General features: G+C 37.0%; 1 protein-coding gene across 1 annotated transcript in view; it reads left to right on the forward strand.

Moving 5' to 3' along the window:
• Nucleotides 1-842: 842 nt before the first annotated feature.
• Nucleotides 843-20,257, forward strand: part of LOC149580121 (coiled-coil protein (DUF572)) — a 35,427-nt gene continuing 16,012 nt past the window's right edge. Inside the window, exon 1 of the mRNA XM_089789526.1 lies at nt 843-999. Coding sequence (XP_089645652.1) covers nt 997-999 — 3 coding nt within the window. The 5' untranslated portion in view covers nt 843-996. The remainder of the gene's footprint in view (nt 1,000-20,257) is intronic.

Genomic DNA, 20,257 nt, shown 5'->3' on the forward strand with positions numbered 1-20,257 from the left:
ATAAAGTGTTCTAATTGGACAAACAAATTAAAAAGTAAAAGTGCATTGAATGCTATAGTTTCTTGCCTATGCAGGAACTAATAATAATAACAAACACCCACATGATAAAACATTATTTAATTTCTCAAGATAAGATGTGTGAGAATATACAAAAGATATTCACATCCTCTCAAATATATTGTCCCACTTGTGAAACAAAAATATAAAAGCAAGTTTGGGAACAAAAGTATAAAAGCTCCTTCATGACTGTAGTAGGCAACAACCAATAGCAGGAGACATAAATGTCTTATCAAAACACTAATCAAATCTGAAAATACATAAGAATTATATAGAATGGAAAGTTTTTGAAAAATAAATGGTTATGATTGGAAAATTTAATTAAAAAAAACATTGTAATGAATGCTATAGTTTCCTCCACGAACTAGTAATTTCTTATAGATTATTAAAAAATAAATTAAAATTCAAACTATATACTTACGAAAAATTGCTTAAAAATAAAATGTTCTAAATAAAATGTTCGTAATTTCTTATAGATTATTAAAAAAATAATATAAATTCAAACTATATACTTTAAAAAAAAAAAATTTACTAGAAAAAAAAATGTCCAATATGTCCAATAGTAAGTAGCATTTCACCAAAACTAATAGTATCCTATGGAATCTGCCTAGAAACTAACAATTTATTAAAAATATATATAAAAGTCGAAAATGGATGTGAGAAAACTGCAAATGCAACTAAGCAAAACAAAACAATGTAACTCCCTAATCTTTGCGACCAAGGTCGGTCGGTCTACGTGCATATTAATCTTGAATAAGATGTTGAGTTTCTTCCCTATTTTGGCGAAAGGGTAAAGACTTATTTGCTTGCCTCCCATCTTCCTCCCTAAGTATATCTGCAGCCAAAACTTTTCTCAGGCGGCGCATATTTTTGTTTCGCAGCTGATCAATCAGAAAATCTTTAATTGAATTTTTCTCTTCCTAAGCGGGAGGAGCAAAAATGGTATGTATACGATTTCCTTTTACTCTGCTATAAACCGTTTCATGGTTTTGAATTTTTTCTCGTCTTTTAATCATTGTTGATGATAACGTTGTTCATAGTTGGTCGATATTTTTCTTCTGGGTACTTTTTTTTCCTGCTGTTTTTTTAATCGCGACAAGGTAATTGAATACTTGCAATCATTTATGTATGGGTTATTTCTGAAGTGTAAAATTCTTTCCGCGTTGAAATCTAATAGCCAGATTTCTTATTTTTAGGGTTTTCTGTAAAATGGCTGGTTTGGGTTCCGTAGGATTTACGCCCTTGACAGAAAATGGCTTGATTTGCTTTATATGTATAATATGATTATGGTGCTATGTATATGACTCATGTGGTATGTGGTTGATTGTGTCAGTCCAAGGGGTCTGTTTTGCAAGATTGATCCAAGTATCAGTCGATAGATTCCATTAGTTTTTCACCATGGAGGGGCATTGAAATGTTAGTCATCTAAATTTTGTGTAGGTTGAAGGGTCGTCGTAAAGATAAGCTCGTTTAATTGATTTGATATCAATAAATTTTGCCAATGAAGTGGAATTGCAACCGGGGCAACATGAGTTTTCCCTTTGTGATATATTTTTTCTTTTCAATATTAGCTTCTCAATAATTGTCGTTAGTTCCTAGTTAAAATGGACTAGCCAGAATTTGGAAACACAGCATCCTAGATAGCTGTCTGCATGCCCTAGCAAGTCAGTCCTATTTGTTTAGAGATTTCAATTAAATGTTTAACGTATTTTTGCTTGGTAAGTTTTGGGTGGGTTAAACTTTGGATCGCCCACTTAAAAGGTCTCTCAATACCGAGTCATGCTTTTAAATGTGCCCCATGCAACAGAGCCTTGCCAAGTGTCCTGCTGGTGTTATGGGAAGCTCTGTTGTGATGACTGTTATGAACCTGTGTTTTACATTTTGGAATGCCCGACTTTTACCTTAACTTTTCCCTTGTCCTATTTGTGTAGAGATCTCAATTAAAAGTCTTACTTGTTTTTGCTTTTTAAATCTGGGTGACTTAAGTTTTGGGTGGGTTAAACTTTGGATCACCCACTTAAAAGGTCTGTCAACCCTGAGTCATGCTTTTAAATGTGCCCCATGCATCAGAGCTTTACCATGTGTCCTGCAGGCGTTTTTGGAAGCTCTATTGTGATGAATGTTTTGAACCTGAGTTTTACCCTTTGGGATTCCTGAGTTTAACTTTACTTGCCCTTCGGACTCCAACTTTGGATCATAAGGAAATTGTATCAGTATTGTCCTACATAGCTTGGTGGAGAACTCCCTGTAATGAAGCTTTGACAGATTTCAGCCAGTATTGATTAGTAAATTTTTGTTAATTCGTTTGGGTTGAAGCCTCGTCACTGGTTGGGCTCTGTGAATTTATATCACAGACCACAACCCTATAGTGTTCTACCACAACCCCGCTAATATGCATGGCATTCACTACTTGAGTAACCTTCCTGGCTAGTTAATGGTCATTTTAAAATGATATTTTACTTTGATTGAAGAGGGAAAAAACAAGGAGGAGACCCTTCAATGTATTGACACCTTTTGCCTGGCTTTAGCCTTTGCAATTCAATGGCATAAAGAGTGTTTTCAACAATCCTTCCTCTTGGCTTTGCTTTGGATGCTCTAGTATGGAGGGAATTAGATTGGGTATTGGGCAAATCTTTCAATTTATGGGCATTCTCACTCGCCTTCAAGCCTCTTTTGAGGACCTTTGGAATTTGGTTTTTGCAAGAGTTGCAAAGAAGCTTTTTTATGGGATTATCAAACCATTGTTCTTGGCTAGTAAATTATAGGTGTGTTCTAGAATTCTCGTGACCTCGCATGTATATTATACTTCGTGTTAGGTGTAAGCATGCTTTCAAAACTCGATTTTCAAACTTCAAAATCAACCCCAAAAATGAATCGTTGTTTGGTTTTGGTTACTGATGACACCTTTGTAAAGTTCGAACTTTGCAAAAGCAGTGTCCTATGTTCATGTTGAACTTGAACTTGAACCTAAAAGTTCAAAGGTTCCAAGTTCAAAGTTTGAAAGGCAGATTCATATGTTCGGGGGTTTAGGTTCAAAGTGCAGAATCAGAAGTTCAAGTTTTATGGTTTCAAGTTCAAGTTCAAAAGTGTGGTTTATTTATACAATTCAAAGGTAACATTGCTGAAGCAGTCCCAAGATTTAGATTTTCAGCTCTGATGTCCAAGGTTCTAATTTCAAGTGTTCAAGCTCAGATGTTTGGGGCTGAAGTACAAAGTATCGATTCACTAGTTTAAAATGTAGATCTCAGACTAGAATCTCAATTGCACATAATTTCAATATAGGCTCCATTGTACAAGTTCTATCGCCACCTTTGGTATACTATAAGCTTGGGGTTTGTTCACATGACTACTCGGTTGATAGCATGAAAATTAAGTAGTTGATTATTAAATGTTCCCTGATGACATTGTTGAGGTTTATGTCATGAGCACCAAACTTGGGAGTCCTACCAAAGCCATGTGAACTGTTTTACAAAATGCCCATGTGTTCATAGCATTTGATAGGCCGCGACATGCTATTCCATCCCAGTATTGAATAGTAAATTTCCAAAATAAAGGTACATGGCGGCAACACACATTGGGACATACCGAGAACCCCATGACAACAACGGTACTTGTTTAATGAGATTGAGTTCTACAATTGGTAATGATAGTTTATGTAGGGAGAATGCTATATCAGGATGATGAGAAGGTAAGCAACGTGTTGACTCCTTTGTGCATAGGCCTAATATGGAAGAAGAAATGAAAATGTCTTCCAAATTATACCCATCGACACACTCTTTGGTGTTCAAAAGCGGTGCAAGCCTGATTGAAATTTTCCCATTTTGGTCATTCGCCTTAAAGGAGTGTACTAAGGCTAATGTCGTCCAAAAATATGGAGCTCCTACGCACCGAATTTGTTTAGTGTCACATTTTATGAGTAATCGAGAGTGAAGTTTTTGTTCATAATTGAACAACATTCGCAAGAACATTGAAGATAATTGGCTTATAACAAGCCTTAAATCTATTATTGTGATTTGCATATGTTATCCTTTAGAAGACTGAGCATAAAGAATAAACCAACATTATTAATAGCGGTGGAGATATGGTGAATCGAACGTCATTGGAGTCTGTGGATCGAAGACACAAGAAGAGTTGAAGCACCGTGGTAGCCCAATCGATTATATAATTGAGGAGCATACAAGCTATTTGATAGAATGCTTGTGACGGTCGAGGGTAAAGACAATTTAGAGATAATGATTCTTGAATAGCCATTTTTGCTAATTACATATGCACATCATCGTGGTGAGTGCCCAAAGCATGTATCGTGCCATCTGTGACAGGTGGAAGGCTCGATCCTTCATTCATGGAGTCTTAACTCAGCACGGGTATTGAGAAGCTGCGTGCACAAATAACAGATGCACAAGTGTATACCATGTGGTAGCAAAGGAAGCACACAGCTGTGTGTAGAGATCACTACTGAATGCTAAATGCAAAGTTGAAAGTCTTCAATTTTAAGAGTGCACAAAAGCTTAATCCCCAAGATCATTAAGACCTTTGGTGACTCATGGTAGAAGTCGCACAATAACCTAAGGGACAGGTGGTCGTTTGAAAGCTCTTCTTACATGTCGGTTTGATTGTTATGGTCAAAGTGACTTAAAAAGAAGGCATTGAGAGCTACAAATGCTTGATTTGGGCCCTATGAAAGAAATGCGCAAACTATTTGACATAATGCTTATTAGATGTTCAACAATGTCACATGTGTGTTGAATTACACAAATTACCCATAGGAGATAGCTTGAGAAGTCATAATAATGAAAAGAATGTGGGAATGTGATCGATGATTGATCGAAGAAGATAATCCAAAAGGGCACTCGACTCACATATTCAAGGTTGATGGTTTTAACTCTGAACTAATGCTCATCACCAAACAGGGCGAGAGTTGTGATCATGGATTATGCATTCTCATCATCAAAGGATCAACTCTCTACGATATAGCTGGGAATGATAGATAAGTTGATTGTTTTGATGCATAATGTTATCAGAATTGGTCAAAGATGAGGTTGCTTATAAAAGTAGGGTGTAGAACAAATATTTGATGTACAAATGCCATATGATATCACAAATAGCGGCAACCTATGAGAACATGTGTCGATGTAGATAAGAAAGCGCCCAATGAAGAATAATATCATTAAAATGGGCAAGACATGGAAGATTAAGGGATTTGGATTCGAAGGGAGTAAAAATAGGCCATCATTAAGAAGTGATGAAAGGCTTTGATTCCAAGAATTAGTTATATTGGTAACTGAAAGGTTACGGATGGGCAAAGATGTTAAATAGGAAATTGAATGATAGCACAAGGGTCCTTCTTTTTCAAATGTCGTGTGGTTGCCACAAGAGGGGCATATGTTCTGTTTTGTAATAGGGAAATGGGGAAGAATATTTTATTTTTTTGCAAAAGTTGATTGTAATCACAAGGACAAGGAAATCGTGTGGTTTCTTTTGTTTTGTGTATAAGACGAAGAGAAGTTTATATTTATCAGTTCTTGTGGTCTGAATAATTCTTTCTTGGATTGATACTGATCGTGTGGTCACATCTTCCGTGCTTTGGATGCAGTCCTATGGTCACTTGTAATTTGTAGAAGAAAGAACATTTTCCTTCATTTTCTCTGCAATGTAAAGAAGGATTGAATAAATGGTCATGTGGCTATTTGCTGATCTTTCTCTCTTTATTCTAACCTATAAATCTAGCAATGCATTCATTCCATGTTTATGAATGAATGTCAGAAATCCTTAGCATCTTCAAGTTAAAGATACATCCTATTATTTAATTCATTGTAAATCTTTCAACAAGGGAGCTGTACCTCTCAATTTACAAGAGTGTTATCAACCTATGATAACTTATCGAACTATTAGTTATGTTTGTTCTTCTTTCTAGGCATTTAAGAGTCGATTTATTTCATTATTGTCGAAGGACAAATGTGCTTACTAACATTAGGCTCCCTACAAGGCATCCTATTTGAAATTAGAAAAACTTTTGCAAGATCTTTTTTGGGCCTCTTTGGAAGACCACAGGGGTTTTCATAGTGTCATTTGGGAGTTCCATTATTTCTCATGTGACTTGAGAGGTCTTAGGCTCCTCTCAACTTAGTAGTAAGGATTAGCCCTTTGTGCTAAATAAATGAATTGTTTGTCATTTCTTGAGATGGAGGTTGGAAAGTTCCTAGGTATTGCATTTCTTTTGGGTATCTAGCAAAAAAACTAGCTTAGAAGGGGATAAGATTTCAAACCCTTATGGTTATGGTAGATGTTATTCACATTAAAGGCATTTTTCTGACCAAAAGTATGTGGCTTGCTTGAGAAGCCATGAAACATAGTGTTATCTAGGGACGTGTGTCTGGTATTTTTTCAACCGTCCCCATCTTGGAGGGGACTTGGGGATGCCTAGGTGACTTTGACTTCTAGAATGAACTTGACCTTGACTCTTAAAATAACACAAATTTGGCATATGAATTCTGCTAATTCATATATATTAAGGTTCTATTATGTATAAGTGCATGCTTTATCCATGTTTTTATATGAAAATTTTAAATTTCTCTATAAATCTTAATTTCCCTGTTGTTATATTGTAGTCCCCAAAATTGGCAAAAGAATTTTGCCGCCTTGAAATCTCGTCCCTTTCGTCCCCTTCCATACCCTTCTTGAAAACTTGGGGTAACACTGATGAAATCCTAACTTTGGCGTTGGTTTATGCTTTTGAGATGGCCTTTCTTTCAATCAACATAATTTTTGATGCTACCTTCTTATTAGGATTCAAGGGGCTTCCCCTTGTTCATTTTCACAAACATGACATTCACACACCTTGAGACATTTTTTAGAGCCATTGTGAATTGCCAATTTTGGGAAGGTATGAAAGCCTAGTTTTGAGTCTCCCAACCAGACTTGACGTTTGACATTGTTGTATCTACTTCTGAATAAAAGCTACACATGATTGACATTTACATAGTAACCATGGTGGAAAGACTGGCATTGGTTTCCCAACACTACTTTTTGCAATTACAAGCCTTGGGCGAGTTACTGCTGGCTCTCTCCACACCTTCCCACGGTTTTGATTCAAATCTTCAATGGCATTTGTAGTCACCCTTGTTTGTTTAGCAACAACAATTTTGCAACATTTAACCCATTGTCATTAAGCCTAAGCGCACCCATTTTGCTTGGTGTATTTGTTTCTAAGGCTTGCCAATGGGTTCTCATCTTTGACATATGGGTATTCCCGACCCTTGTCCATCTTGTGGCTAACTAGAGTCTTTCAAACACTTGTTCACCTTTTGTCATTGTGCTCAAAACTTGTGGGTTGGATTCATGACTTTCTTTGCCCCTTCTAACCACAACTGTTTTCTTGGCATATGGCCCTTTGGGGGAATGTGCCTCACATACTCTTTGTTTACCCGAATTTGGCACACTCTCAAGTTGGAAATCATCATTTCTCGCAACTCCATTGATATTGGTGTTTCACATTTCTAAAGCATGTATTTGGTATGATGTGATGCTCGAGCTCCGAGTATAGGCCAACAAAGTAGTGTTGAAGGTGGCCCACCTCAAGTAACTTCTAGATCATTGGGGAAACACCTCTTGTACGGTTGGTGCAGTCCCCACTTTGCAGCTGTTGTGTTAGTTCTAGATCCTTTTCTCAACGCAGTCCGGTGGTGGGAGTGGTTTTGCTAAGCGACAGTCTGCTCTCCTTTGCGTTAAGGTTTTTCTTTCGTGTGGAAGTCTGGGGGCTGGGTTCATTAACTAGTGGTGGCAATGGTTAACTAATTTCTGGTAGAGATGGTGGTTTCCTGATTCTTTCGAAATGGCTTCCCAGTCTGACTTTCACATATTCACACTCGTGAGGATACAGATAAAGAGGAGGCTACTGTTGATGAGATATATTCTCTCCTTGATCCCGCTGATGTATGGGGAAAGATGAATGACAAAGACCCCCCTTTGCCACCGTTGGTGCTGCTCTTGTGGCTTAATTGACGTGTTTTTACTGGTTTCTAGGTAGGCTCTACCTGTATGTTTATGTTGTCCAGGTACTATTCCAGTGACTCTGAGAAGTGACCTTAGGTTCTACCTTTGTTTTCTATAAATATGTGTATTTTTATAAATTAATAGAAACTAGATGCACTATTCATTAAAAATAAAATAAAATTACACCATTCATATACAATACAGTTTATTCAAAAAAAACTCACAAGTCTTGAAAAAAGTTTATCCACTTTGCCATTTTTCTCTCTAACTGTATCCTATAGCCAAAACCTGTCACAGGAGGAATAAATTTTTTGTAACAATCAGAAAATCTTGAATTGAAATTTTTTCTTCTTAAGCAGGAGTGAAAATGGTATTTAAATGCTTTCCTTTTACTCCTATAAAACATTACATTGTTTTGTGATATTGCTATCAGGATTTAACTATGTGATTTTTGAGTCAAACTCATTGACCCGTATTTCATGAGTAGTGATTCAACACGAATCCATCTCTCATGAGAATAAATGGAACACTTAGCACTCATTGGATCTAGGTGATGCTCACAGGGGTGAAGCACCGGGACTTCCTGGGAGGTCACCCATCCCAGTACTACTCCAGCCTGAGCGCGCTTAACTACGAAGTTTCCTCCATGGTTAAACGCAAAGCTTGCAACCCCATTTGCAAAACCTTCACCAAGTGTTGTGCCTTATGAACCGTTCATTAGAAAGCCCCTTAAGCTCATCAATTGATAAGTAGGAGATAATTTCCACAGCAAGTCAAATTGTGATATTGCTATCAGGATTTAACTGTGTGATTTTTGAGTCAAACTCATTGACCCATATTTCATGAGTAGTGATTCAACATGAATCCATCTCTCATGAGAATAAATGGAACACTTAGCACTCATTGGATCTAGGTGACGCTCACAGGGGTGAAGCATCGGGACTTCCCGGGAGGTCACCCATCCCAGTACTACTCCAGCCTGAGCGCGCTTAACTACGAAGTTTCCTCCATGGTTAAACCCAAAGCTTGCTGTGGAAATTATCTCCTACTTGTTACATTGTTTTTTAATTCTTTCTTGTCTTTTGATTGTTGCTGAAGATTGTCCTGTTCAAAGTTGGTTGATATTTTCTGTTTGGGTACTTTTTTTGTTTTGCTGTTTTTTAATCATGACAAAGTATTTGGAATACTTGCAATCATTTATATATGGGTTGCTTCTGAAGTGTAAGATTCTTAGTGTTGAAATCTAATAGTCAGGTTTCTTAATTTTTAGGGATTTTTTTTATAATGGCTGGTTTGGGTTCGGTAGGATTTATGCCCTTGACAGAAACTTAATGGCTTGATTTCTTACACCCTTGACATAAACTTAAAGGCTCTATTTGATCTATATGTATAATATGATTATGGTGCTGTGTGAATGACTTAGCTGGTATGTGGTTGATTGTTTCAGTCCAAGGGTTCTGTTTTGCAATATTGGCCCAAATGCTATTTTATAGATTCCATTGTTTTTTCACTGTGGAGAGACATTGAGATGTTAATTACCCAAAATTAGTGTAGGTTGAAGGCTTGTTGTAGAGATAAGCTTGTTTAATTGATTTTATATCAATGAATTTTGCTAATGAAGTGAAAGTTGCAACAGGGGGCAACATGAGTTTTGCCTTTCTGATTTTTTTTTCTTTTAAAATGGACTGGCTAGAATTTGGACAAAGGACCTTGTAGATAATGTTCTGTATGCTCTAGCAAGCTCTCAGTTCTATTTTTCTAGAGATTTCAAATAAAGGTTTAACATGTTTTTGTTTGATAAATCTTGGGCGACTTAAGTTTTGGATCGGTTAAACTTTGGATCACCCACTTGAAAGGTCTGTCATTACTGGGTCACCCTTTTCAATGTGCCCCACACATCAGCGCCTTGCCAAGTGTTCTGCTGAACAAATGGGAAGCCCTATTACTATGAGTGTTTTAAACCTGGGTTTTACTCTTTGGAATGCCCGACTTTACCTTTACTTTGCCCTTTGGACTTCCACTATTGATTATAAGGAAACTGTATTATTTCCTTTCAAGAGTTGCCACCTACATAGGTTGGTGGGAAACTCCCTATAATGAAGCTTTGACAGATTTGAGCCAGCATTGATCAATAAATTTTTATTAATTGGTCTGGGTTGAAGCTTGGCCATTGATTGGGCTCTCTGAATTCATAGCACAGACCACCCTTACTTTGTTCTACCACAACTGTTGTGTTCAGAATGGATGCAGCTCTGCCAATATGCATGGGGTTCACTAGAGTTGATCCATCTTGACTCAATACGGTGTGATTAGAGGTGTTCAAAAGACTCAAGGTGCTACTCCCCATTTTTGCAGCCACAATACCATATTTTAATATTTCCGAAATAGTTAAAAACATAGTGAATGACTCCTGGCACTTGAGCTGGTTAAGAAACACTCGATATTTCTGTCACATTTTGTGTCCTTATTTGTTTAGCTATTTGATTGGAGGCAATGAGCTAGATTGATGCTAAGACTTCAAAATATTTCCTTCTGAATTCAATTTGCGTATTTAACATATTAAGATAATATCTTATACTTTCTATAATAGTCAACTACTTGTCTATAGTCCGTCTTTCAGTCTAGATAGGAATGTTTCCTATCCTGTCTCTTTTTTCTTCAGTCCAGATAGGAATGTTTCCTATCCTGTCTCTAGTTTTGTTTCTAATTCCTTCTTCAGTCTACGTTGTTTCTTTTAGAAACAATGTCCTTGTAATTCTTTATAAGGAACACATTTGTTCCTCTGTTAATCTATCAATCAATCATCTGGAAATCCGTTAATCTGCCAACTCTTCTTGAATCTTGTAACATGGTATCAGAGCCTATTTCTTAAATTTTTTTCGAAAATCATAATTTCTTCTTCGAGATTATCAGATCCATTTTCGAAATTATTTTCCTGTGTTCCTTGGGAAATTGTCTGCACCTTGCGATTTCGTTGTCACTAAAAAAATCGTGACTTCAAATTCGTGCTTTTTTTGTGCATTCGAGTTTCTCTCAGCCGCAATTTGGTACCCTATTTTCGCATTTTTCAGGGGTTCGTTCCGACTGCAAATCATGGCACAAATCATGCCTTTTCTCCTCCAAGTCGAGCACGCCTAAAGCAGCTCGCATCTGTATTTTTTTTTTCCAGGCTCATTTGACAGGGAAATCGCGTTTTTTGCAACCTGCGCGATTTATTCTGTTTTTTCCTGCAAATACAGTTGCGACCTTCACCCAGTACTTGTCGCCTTTGCAATCCCACCTGTTCTTAGTCATTTTTGAAGCAGATTCGACCATTTTTTATCAAGAAATTTGAAGTTTTTTCAAGCTTTTTTCAGCTAGGGCCTTTTTTTCGAAACCCTAATTTTTGGGGTCGGAAAATGTTTTGTTTGCAGATTCTTGGTGGGTTTTTCGAGAGCTCAACTGGGTTGTCGTCCGTTTTTTTTGGGTGCCTCGATTTTCAAGCCAGCGGATCCAAAAAACGACAGCAGATTCCTTTTGGGTTTTTCGAGCTCTCTTCTGGGTCATTCTCTGATTCTTCTTGGTCTTTCGTATTTTTGCCTCGACGAACGTGCCTTCACAGATTTTCACAGTTTTCATTAAAAAACGTGCCATGGCATCTCTGACAAATATTCTGCTCGAGCATAATTCCAAATTCAATGGTCACAATTATGGAACCTGGAAGCAGCGCATCATCGCAATCTTCGAATATCAAAACACCGATCAACTTGTTCTAGGTGTTAGGCAGCATCCGACTTCTCCAGGTCCTGATCAAGATACATGGGATCTGAATAATCGAGAGGCAGTAATACTTCTCAAACTATCCGTAGCTGATGACCAGCTTTCTCAGATTCCATCCGGCAAGACAGCTGCCGAAATTTGGACACATCTAAAAGGTCTTCATGAGACTTCCGACAAGAGCAGAGCCTTCTGAATCTGTTTCTGTTTCTTCTGAATTTGTTTCTGTTTTTCATGGGTTTGTTGATTTTCTCCTCAAAAATCATTTCAAGTTGTTTGTAATACGCCAAGTTGCGTGAGATTCTGGGTTTTACCGTTTTTTCCACAAAAACGAAGTTTTGTAATTGCAACTTATTTTGAGTCATAGCACTCTTTTGACAAAGCTTCTTGGTTTCAGCATTTTGTAGATCCAGGGAGGGTCTCAGTTATCACAAAATGTTCCAACATCCGTACGTTGACTATTAAGGGAGGGTATTAAGATAATATCTTATACTTTCTATAATAGTCAACTACTTGTCTATAGTCCGTCTTTCAGTCTAGATAGGAATGTTTCCTATCTTGTCTCTTTTTTCTTCAGTCCAGATAGGAATGTTTCCTATCCTGTCTCTAGTTTTGTTTCTAATTCCGTCTTCAGTCTACGTTGTTTCTTTTAGAAACAATGTCCTTGTAATTCTTTATAAGGAACACATTTGTTCCTTTGTTAATCTATCAATCAATCATCCGGAAATCCGTTAATCTGCCAACTCTTTTTGAATCTTGTAACATAACATACATAGTTTAATCAAATCCACATAAACTTATAAGAGGCACAAAATGGTAGAGAAAACTTGTATTGCTGTTTACTCTAAAATAGTTAACCTTTTCTGATAAATATGGTAAAAGCCAAAGGGATTTTCTAATTGAAATAGAGAATGTCTTTAATATGACAAGCATATGTTATGCTCCATCGTTTGTCATTTTTTCTTATAAATATTCTCAAGTTTTATCTAAGCTGTTATTCTATCAAAAAGCTATCTGGATATTTCATACCTTCTCCTCCACCCTTCTCTGCTCAGGTACATGTATCTCAGTATCAAATATGGATGCAATACTAGATATGTATTGGGTTTATATGCAACTAGTCTTGAATCTGTATCTAGGTTGTATCCAATGCATCCCGATATGACACTAGGCTTTTTGGAGCAGGGTTACCAAACCATCTGATTTTATTATATATATTTAAATTTATATCATGAAAAAATATTAATACTCCAGGAAAAATAGATCTTATGAAATCAACATAAAAAGCAACAATACACGTGTCTATATATTCACATATATATTGCTTTCGTTCTATGCCTGTTGTAATATCCAGCTATATTCATATTGGGTGATCTTCTATCAGATACTGTGTTCGCTTCCATGTATACTGTTTTAAATTTTTCCCCTTAGCACTATCCATACTTGTATTAGAAACAGTTTACCTATTGTTAATGAGGAAAATGAAAATTTATTATTAATTATACGAGTTTTGTGGTATTTCGTGTAGTAAATATTAGTAACACCAATCACTGAGAAACTGTTGTTGAACTAACATCACATAACCCATGATACCAGCCTTGTTTTGTTTTACGGATGGGTTAGATTGAGAAGGAAGGGCAACAAGCTGCTACATAGAATTTATATGGTGCAGCTACAAGGATGTGTGGTATGCACAAGATCTACAAAATTGAAGAAAAATTCAAAATTGTCAGTGCAACTGCACATAGAGAATCAGTACAAATCATACTATTGCTCTTTATTGAATGCATACATGACATCAGCTGGTCCACAACAATGACAGCGCTGCCACTACAGTAGGCTACTATGCAAGTCCTGTATAGCAGCTTGTTGCCCCTCGTACTCAAAGACGACCTAGGAAAGCTGGCTGTGAAGGCTTTTACTTTTGTGCTTTTTTTGTGATACATGCAGGTTATCTCAGTGTTTTTGCCTTTGTTCATTCAGGGTCCTGCATGGGGCCTGTGGATATGGCTTGGTACATTCACATCGTGCTTGGGCTGATTCTGCATGTCTGGGGCAGGACCCTGGCTGAATCCAGGCCAGACTTGGACAGTGATAGACAATTGGTCCATACTGGTCTGGGTTAGGCCAAGGTTCCTTAGAATCTTGTAGCAGATCATATTACAAAATTATGAACCATGCTGTGACTTCAACTTCTTCATGGAAAACCTTACACAGGTCAGCCTGACCATAAAAATAATAGCTGATATAGATACACACATACCTATGTTGTCTCACATTCACTTCCCATGACTGCGATATTTAAATAAAAACTGAGTATATTTTGTCGTCGTTTCTACTGAACCTGTACTGAGTTTCACAATTAAGTTTTGTCCGTCTAGTTAATCTCAGTCTATGTCACAAGGTTCATGTTTGATTTTGGTGAGGGTGAGGAAATGAGTAATATTATATATAGTATTCTTGATTTTAATATAAATTTAATTATAAAATTGACAAGATTAAAATTAAATAATTAATATTCAAATAAATAAAAGATATTAGAGGATAAATGATAGAAATATTAGAAGTTAAATAGATATAAAAAAGTTCAATGAAGTGATTCCTTACCCAAGGCCAAGTTTTAGAAAAATCACAATATTGTTGTCCATTTTTTCTACTAAACATATACTAACTTTCAGGATTAAGCTTTAATCATGTCAGTCAGTCTTACTCTATGTCACAATGTTCCTGTTTGATGTCAGCAAGGAAATAATTTGGAACAAACTTGACAATTGGTAAAATTTGAAGAAAAGGTCATTAAATTTCTATAATATGAATTTTATATGTCACTTTAAAATACATATACAATTTATAAAATGAAATTAAATAAATTTAAAAACTGTGGTATCACAATTTGACTTGCTGTGGAAAATATCTCCTTATCAAATTTGGAAACATTAATATATATTGATAAGCAAGAGGCCAAAGCTATTGATTAAAAATAGTAAAAAATTACAACCCAACTCAAGAGGCACTGAGAGGACGGGGTTGGACAGATTTGTCACTGTAAAATTACCTATAAGAGATGACCCTGTTTGCCCTGTGAACAGTGACAATTGTGCCGACAGTTGGAGAGATTGAAACCGGTCATTACCAGATTACAATCTTCCTCTACGTTTGAGAGGGGCAGCTTCCTCGTATGATGGATGTATTTGATTTTTCAACATAAATGAATTAAAACTTAAAAGTTAAAGAGAAAGCTACTGACAATGAATGCACCAAACGACTTCACAGCTTTCTTGAATTAACATAAATCGCTAATAAGAACGATCAAGAACTACGCTTGAAGGCTAGCATTAGCTTAGTGATGATTTGATGGTTCACTAACATCTACACCATACCGTGGACACATTAATTACAACCAGAATCAACACCCAAACAGTTCAGACTTTGGAGAAAAGAGAATACAAAATGCACATTCCTTTATTTCCTTGCACCAAGAACATAAGAAGAAACTGATGACAAAGACAACCTCTTTACATACTTTCCAAAAATTGTCTTATCATCGAAAACATAAGTGTTCCCTTATTCCAAATTCCAAAAGGTCCCCTATTACAATGAGATTCAGGAATTTATATTCTATTCTGGCATAACCACCTTTCCGGGTTCGTAACTACCTCAAAAGTTAGAGTTTAAATATTTTGAAATGCATATTATAACGAGCTCTAACCTTTTTATGAATCCAATAAAATATTTTAACTTATGAGTTACAACAAGTGACATGTCCAGAACTTTAAAATATGTAATTTTAAAGATATTCATGTGATTGGTTTGTAGAGGTAGCTTTCTATCTTCACATGCTTTTCTCATGCTTGTCTAATCATCTCAACATGAGCCCTCCATCCATTACTGTCCTTTGTGGAATTTATAGTCACTACATCTGGAATCTAAATACTTGTCCTTGTATTATTCCAACTCAAAGAATCACATATTGTGGCAAGGTAGTAGGTTAGCTTCTCACTTCCCACCTCTCCTTCTGCAGTCACATATGAGTGAGCTCGATATCTCTTCAAACATTTATATATCACATCATTATAACAGTCTGGAAGTCGCTTCTCATTGGGGCATTTTAGAGAATAGTCAGCATGCACATTTCTCTATCAACCTGTTCACTGCTCCAACGAGGACGCTCCTTCACGGCTGGGAAAAGCCATTATTTACATAGTGGCTTGAGTACTCAAATCTGGTCACAACGATATCTCAGGCTTCACGAGCTTCATCAATTTTGCAATGACTTCAAGCACGCCAGGCATTTTGTCAAACATCTTCACCTTTCAAACTTGACTCCGCCTAGTCTTCGCTGCATCTTCAACTTAGCTTGCATAGTGAAGTGGACAAGGAATGTGAATGAGAATGCATACAACACCGATTCATCTACTACGTATGAGCTGGAGGAAAATTGTTCATAGGCCTGGCCAATGTTGTCTTGATTGGTGACTTTATGGGTTCATTTGGTTGAATGATTGTCCTATTATTCTCTTGATACTTGATGCCCTTCAATAGGGGTGACTTGTATGCATCACAATCAAATCATTACAAAATCTCAAAGCTGAAACATGTAACTTCATAGATGAGTAATGATCTTGGGAGTCCATACTCATGCAGTGTTTGTAGCTGGTTTGAGGGAAATGTATTGAAACTTGGGAAGCTCAAAGTCTCCTCACAAAAATAAATTTCATACATATATCCATAATATTATATCTCCATGGTAACATTGTATCAAACAAATCACACACTTCCTCCATTTCATTATTTCTGCAGCCATGTTGCGCTTTCTATGACAATAACATTCTTCTTGGCCCACACACATTATTTGTGTATTTCCTTTGTGAGATTAGGATTTACCCCTGTTTGTGTTAGCTTGAGAATTTCTATCAAACCGTCCACGAGCCTTGGTTCATGGTCAAGCTGAGGATAGAAAGCTCGGATCAAACAACTCCCATCAAGCCCATGGATTTGTGAGGAATTGCGAGCATTTGATCAATGCATCGAGCTCCAACTTACATGTTTGGTGTGATATTATTTACATTCCATCGAGACCATCATCATCACTAGGGATTGTCCATGTCATGGGGGTCAACATGACTCGGGTTGGGCATGTGTTGCTGTAGAGGGTAGTCAAACATGTCAATGCATAATGGCATTCATTTGTGTGTTCACTAGCCGGGCATTTCAGATTCCAATTTAAACATTTTGTGAAATAGTTCACATGTCTTGTCTGGCTTGGGACGTTTGAGCAACACGCTTTTTTGAGGTATTTTGTCAAATAGTTTGGCGCCTTTTGTGATCATAGTTTGTGTTCCTCTAACTTGGGCTTGGTTTCAATAACCACAATCTTCACCTTCAACCTCATACCTTCAGATGCACACATGATGTTTGGTATCTTCCTTTCCATTCGTTATTGGTTCCATTTGAACAATGCCATGACCATGTAGGGGAGCCACAATTTCATTCCATGCTGCCAACAAGGGAGAATAAAATATGTCATGCAACTTGACCAAGATATTGAGGATAAGGCGGTTTATTTATACAAGGATTTGGCCTGCACTTTACATGCCTTGCAATTGCACCATGTTTCAATGAAGTGCGTCTTGAAATCTCACCTGTCAGACATATTGGAATCACTCAAGTATTTCATCAAATAGTTAGGCGCCCTACCAATATTCTTTTGCCATACATCTCAAGTGCTAAACTCTGCAATTTCGAGCCATCCAATAGTGAACTTTTCATAATTCGGAGAATGAACTGATGTTTGCATGAGAAAACATGTGTTTTGAGAAAAGATGAAACTTGAACTCAAGAGAAGGTTTGAGTACGTAGAGAGAGGTAGTACGTAGTGAGAGGGGTTTGAGTATGGGGAGAAAAAAAAAGTTTTAGTATGTGGAGAGAGAATGTTTTAGTACAAGGAGAGAGAAAAGTATGTGGAGAGAGAAGGTTTTAGTATGGGGAGAGAGAAAAGTATGTGGAGAGAAGGTTTTAGTATGGGGAGAGAGAAAAGTACGCGGAGAGAGGTAGTTTTGAATATTTTGGAATTAACCCCCCCACCCCCCCGCTCCCTAGAATTAATTTAACTAACTCTCATAGTAAATATTTGGGTAACAGTAATATAATAAAACCACAAATTTGGAATTTTTCATTTTTAAAACCATATAGTTCGAAGGAGATAAGAGGACTAAGAACTCTGTAAGTGTGGCCTCAGTAAGTAGATTCTATGTGTAGCTTGCAACCTGTCCAACAATCTTCAAACAATAAGTTTGCCACAATTGGATTCCAACTTGGGATATATGGAGTCACCCAAAATGATTGTGTGATGAAGACACACAATCAAGAGTCATAGATGAGTGATAATCAAGAGTCATAGATGAGTGATAATCACATGAGCTACAAACCTTGACACTAATTTTGTTGTACTCTACATCATAGTTCAACTTCTTGTTCTTGGCCACTTCTCGGCAAGGCCAAAAAAATTTCTCGGCAAATATCGGAGAGAAATCGGCAACTTCTTGGGAATTTAAAAAATGACTTTAATTTAATTAAAAATGCATTTTTTTTTCACAAAATTCAATAAGTAGATGCATGTATTGAGTCAGTAAATGGGTAAACAAACTAAACAAGCTGATCTAGATATATATAAATGCAATAAGTAACAAAATCGCATCCTCATGTGGAATGCCGATATAGTCACAGTCTACAGACTCTGAACTTTGAAACAAGCTACAAATAGTAAAATACCGAATTGTCTTTATCAAAGACTCAAAATATAAGCAAATACAAATGTCAAGTTCAATATGAAACTAGTCTACTTCTTCCTCTTCCCCATCCCAGTAGCTCTAGTAAAAACTATGGGAGAGGGAGGGGGTCTAGCAGCTCTAGCCGTAGCAGTCCTCTATGGTGGTGCTGGTGTTGGCCTTGAAAAGGACTCCTCATTATCCTCATCCTCATCCTCATCCTCACTATCACTGTGCTCACTGTCACTGTCCTCATATGATGGAGAGAAGCGGTAACAAGGGTTGAGGAAATACCCTGCTGCATGAATGGGTTGGTGGAGCTGATTGCTCCACCTCCTTTCAATAATATCCCATAAGGGCTGAAATTTTAGGCTCTCCCTCTTGTACTTATTTCTTATAGCCTCTTTCGCACTAGCCATAGCCTCATAAAGGGACCCCATTGGGGTTTGTTCCCCATCTACCAAGCAAAGAACTCTAACCAAGGGCTTCACCACCTACAATTGAAAAGTAGAAAACAATTATTAATTAGAGAGTAGGGTTATAAAATAATAATGAAAGACTTGATTAATAAGTTAAAAAAAAAATCAAATTTCGAAGTTTCCAACTCACATACACAATTTTTGAAACTCGCTCAAAAAGTTGGATGTCAAACACAATGCATGCAACACTCTGCCCATCGACCTTCTTTGAATAACTTGACTATAGCCATTTTGGACACACAAACATCTGCCTCAAAGGATTCATATGTTTAAGAAAACTTTGCAACGTTTAAAAAATTATTGCAAATCTTATGACCGCGGGTCTAACCAAATCCTCATCTTTGGTGTAGTCTCTCATCAAGCGAAGGACCCAAGGGTGATTGTAGATATATTTTGTTATCGTCCTTGCTTTCTCTACAATCGGTTTCACCCAATCCAATTTCCTTATATCCTCCCAAAGAAGGTCAATAACATGCACTGCACAAGGAGACCAAAAGAGTGTGTTATGCTTTTCTTGTAAGATCCTACCCGCTGCCACATATGCTGTTGCATTGTCGGTTATGATTTGCACCACATTTTCAGCCCCAACCTCTATCACAATATTCTCTAGCATTCGAGCCAAAGTCTCAGCCGTCTTTATCTTGTCTGAGGCATCCAAGGATTTAAGAAAGATCACTTGATCCTTGCAAGAAACTAAAAAGTTGATGATGGTACGGTTTCTTCCATCTGCCCATCCATTTGAAAGTATGGTGCAGCCATACTATTTCCATTCTAACCTTTGCTCTTCAACCACTTCTTTGCCTCTACAAACAACATCTTTCAACAATCTACAAGCACAACATAAAAAATGATATTCACTTTAAGTACACGAGTTTGATTAAGAAAAATTACTTTCAACAAAAACAAGTAAATTGTAAAATTGTAAAAGTATTAAAGTTTGAAACAAGTGAATTACCTCCCACTCAAGGCTGCAGGAGTAGGTGGTTTGTAGCCCTTTCCTGCTACTGTACAATCAGTCACAAAATTCAGAAATTATGGACTTGCTGCAACATTGAAGGAGAGATTGTTAAAAAAACCGAAAATCAGCACATTGAATGTCAACGGTTTCATCCAATACCCTCCAATGTTGGTTGTGCTCCAGGTGTGTTTCTATGCACAAAATAACCATCAATAGAAGAGCTTTGTGGTCTACTGACCCAGTAGAAG

The sequence above is a fragment of the Cupressus sempervirens genome, chromosome 1, assembly GCF_028749045.1.
Source record: "Cupressus sempervirens isolate cs-2001-9-10 chromosome 1, ASM2874904v1, whole genome shotgun sequence".
Taxonomy (NCBI): Eukaryota; Viridiplantae; Streptophyta; class Pinopsida; order Cupressales; family Cupressaceae; genus Cupressus; species Cupressus sempervirens.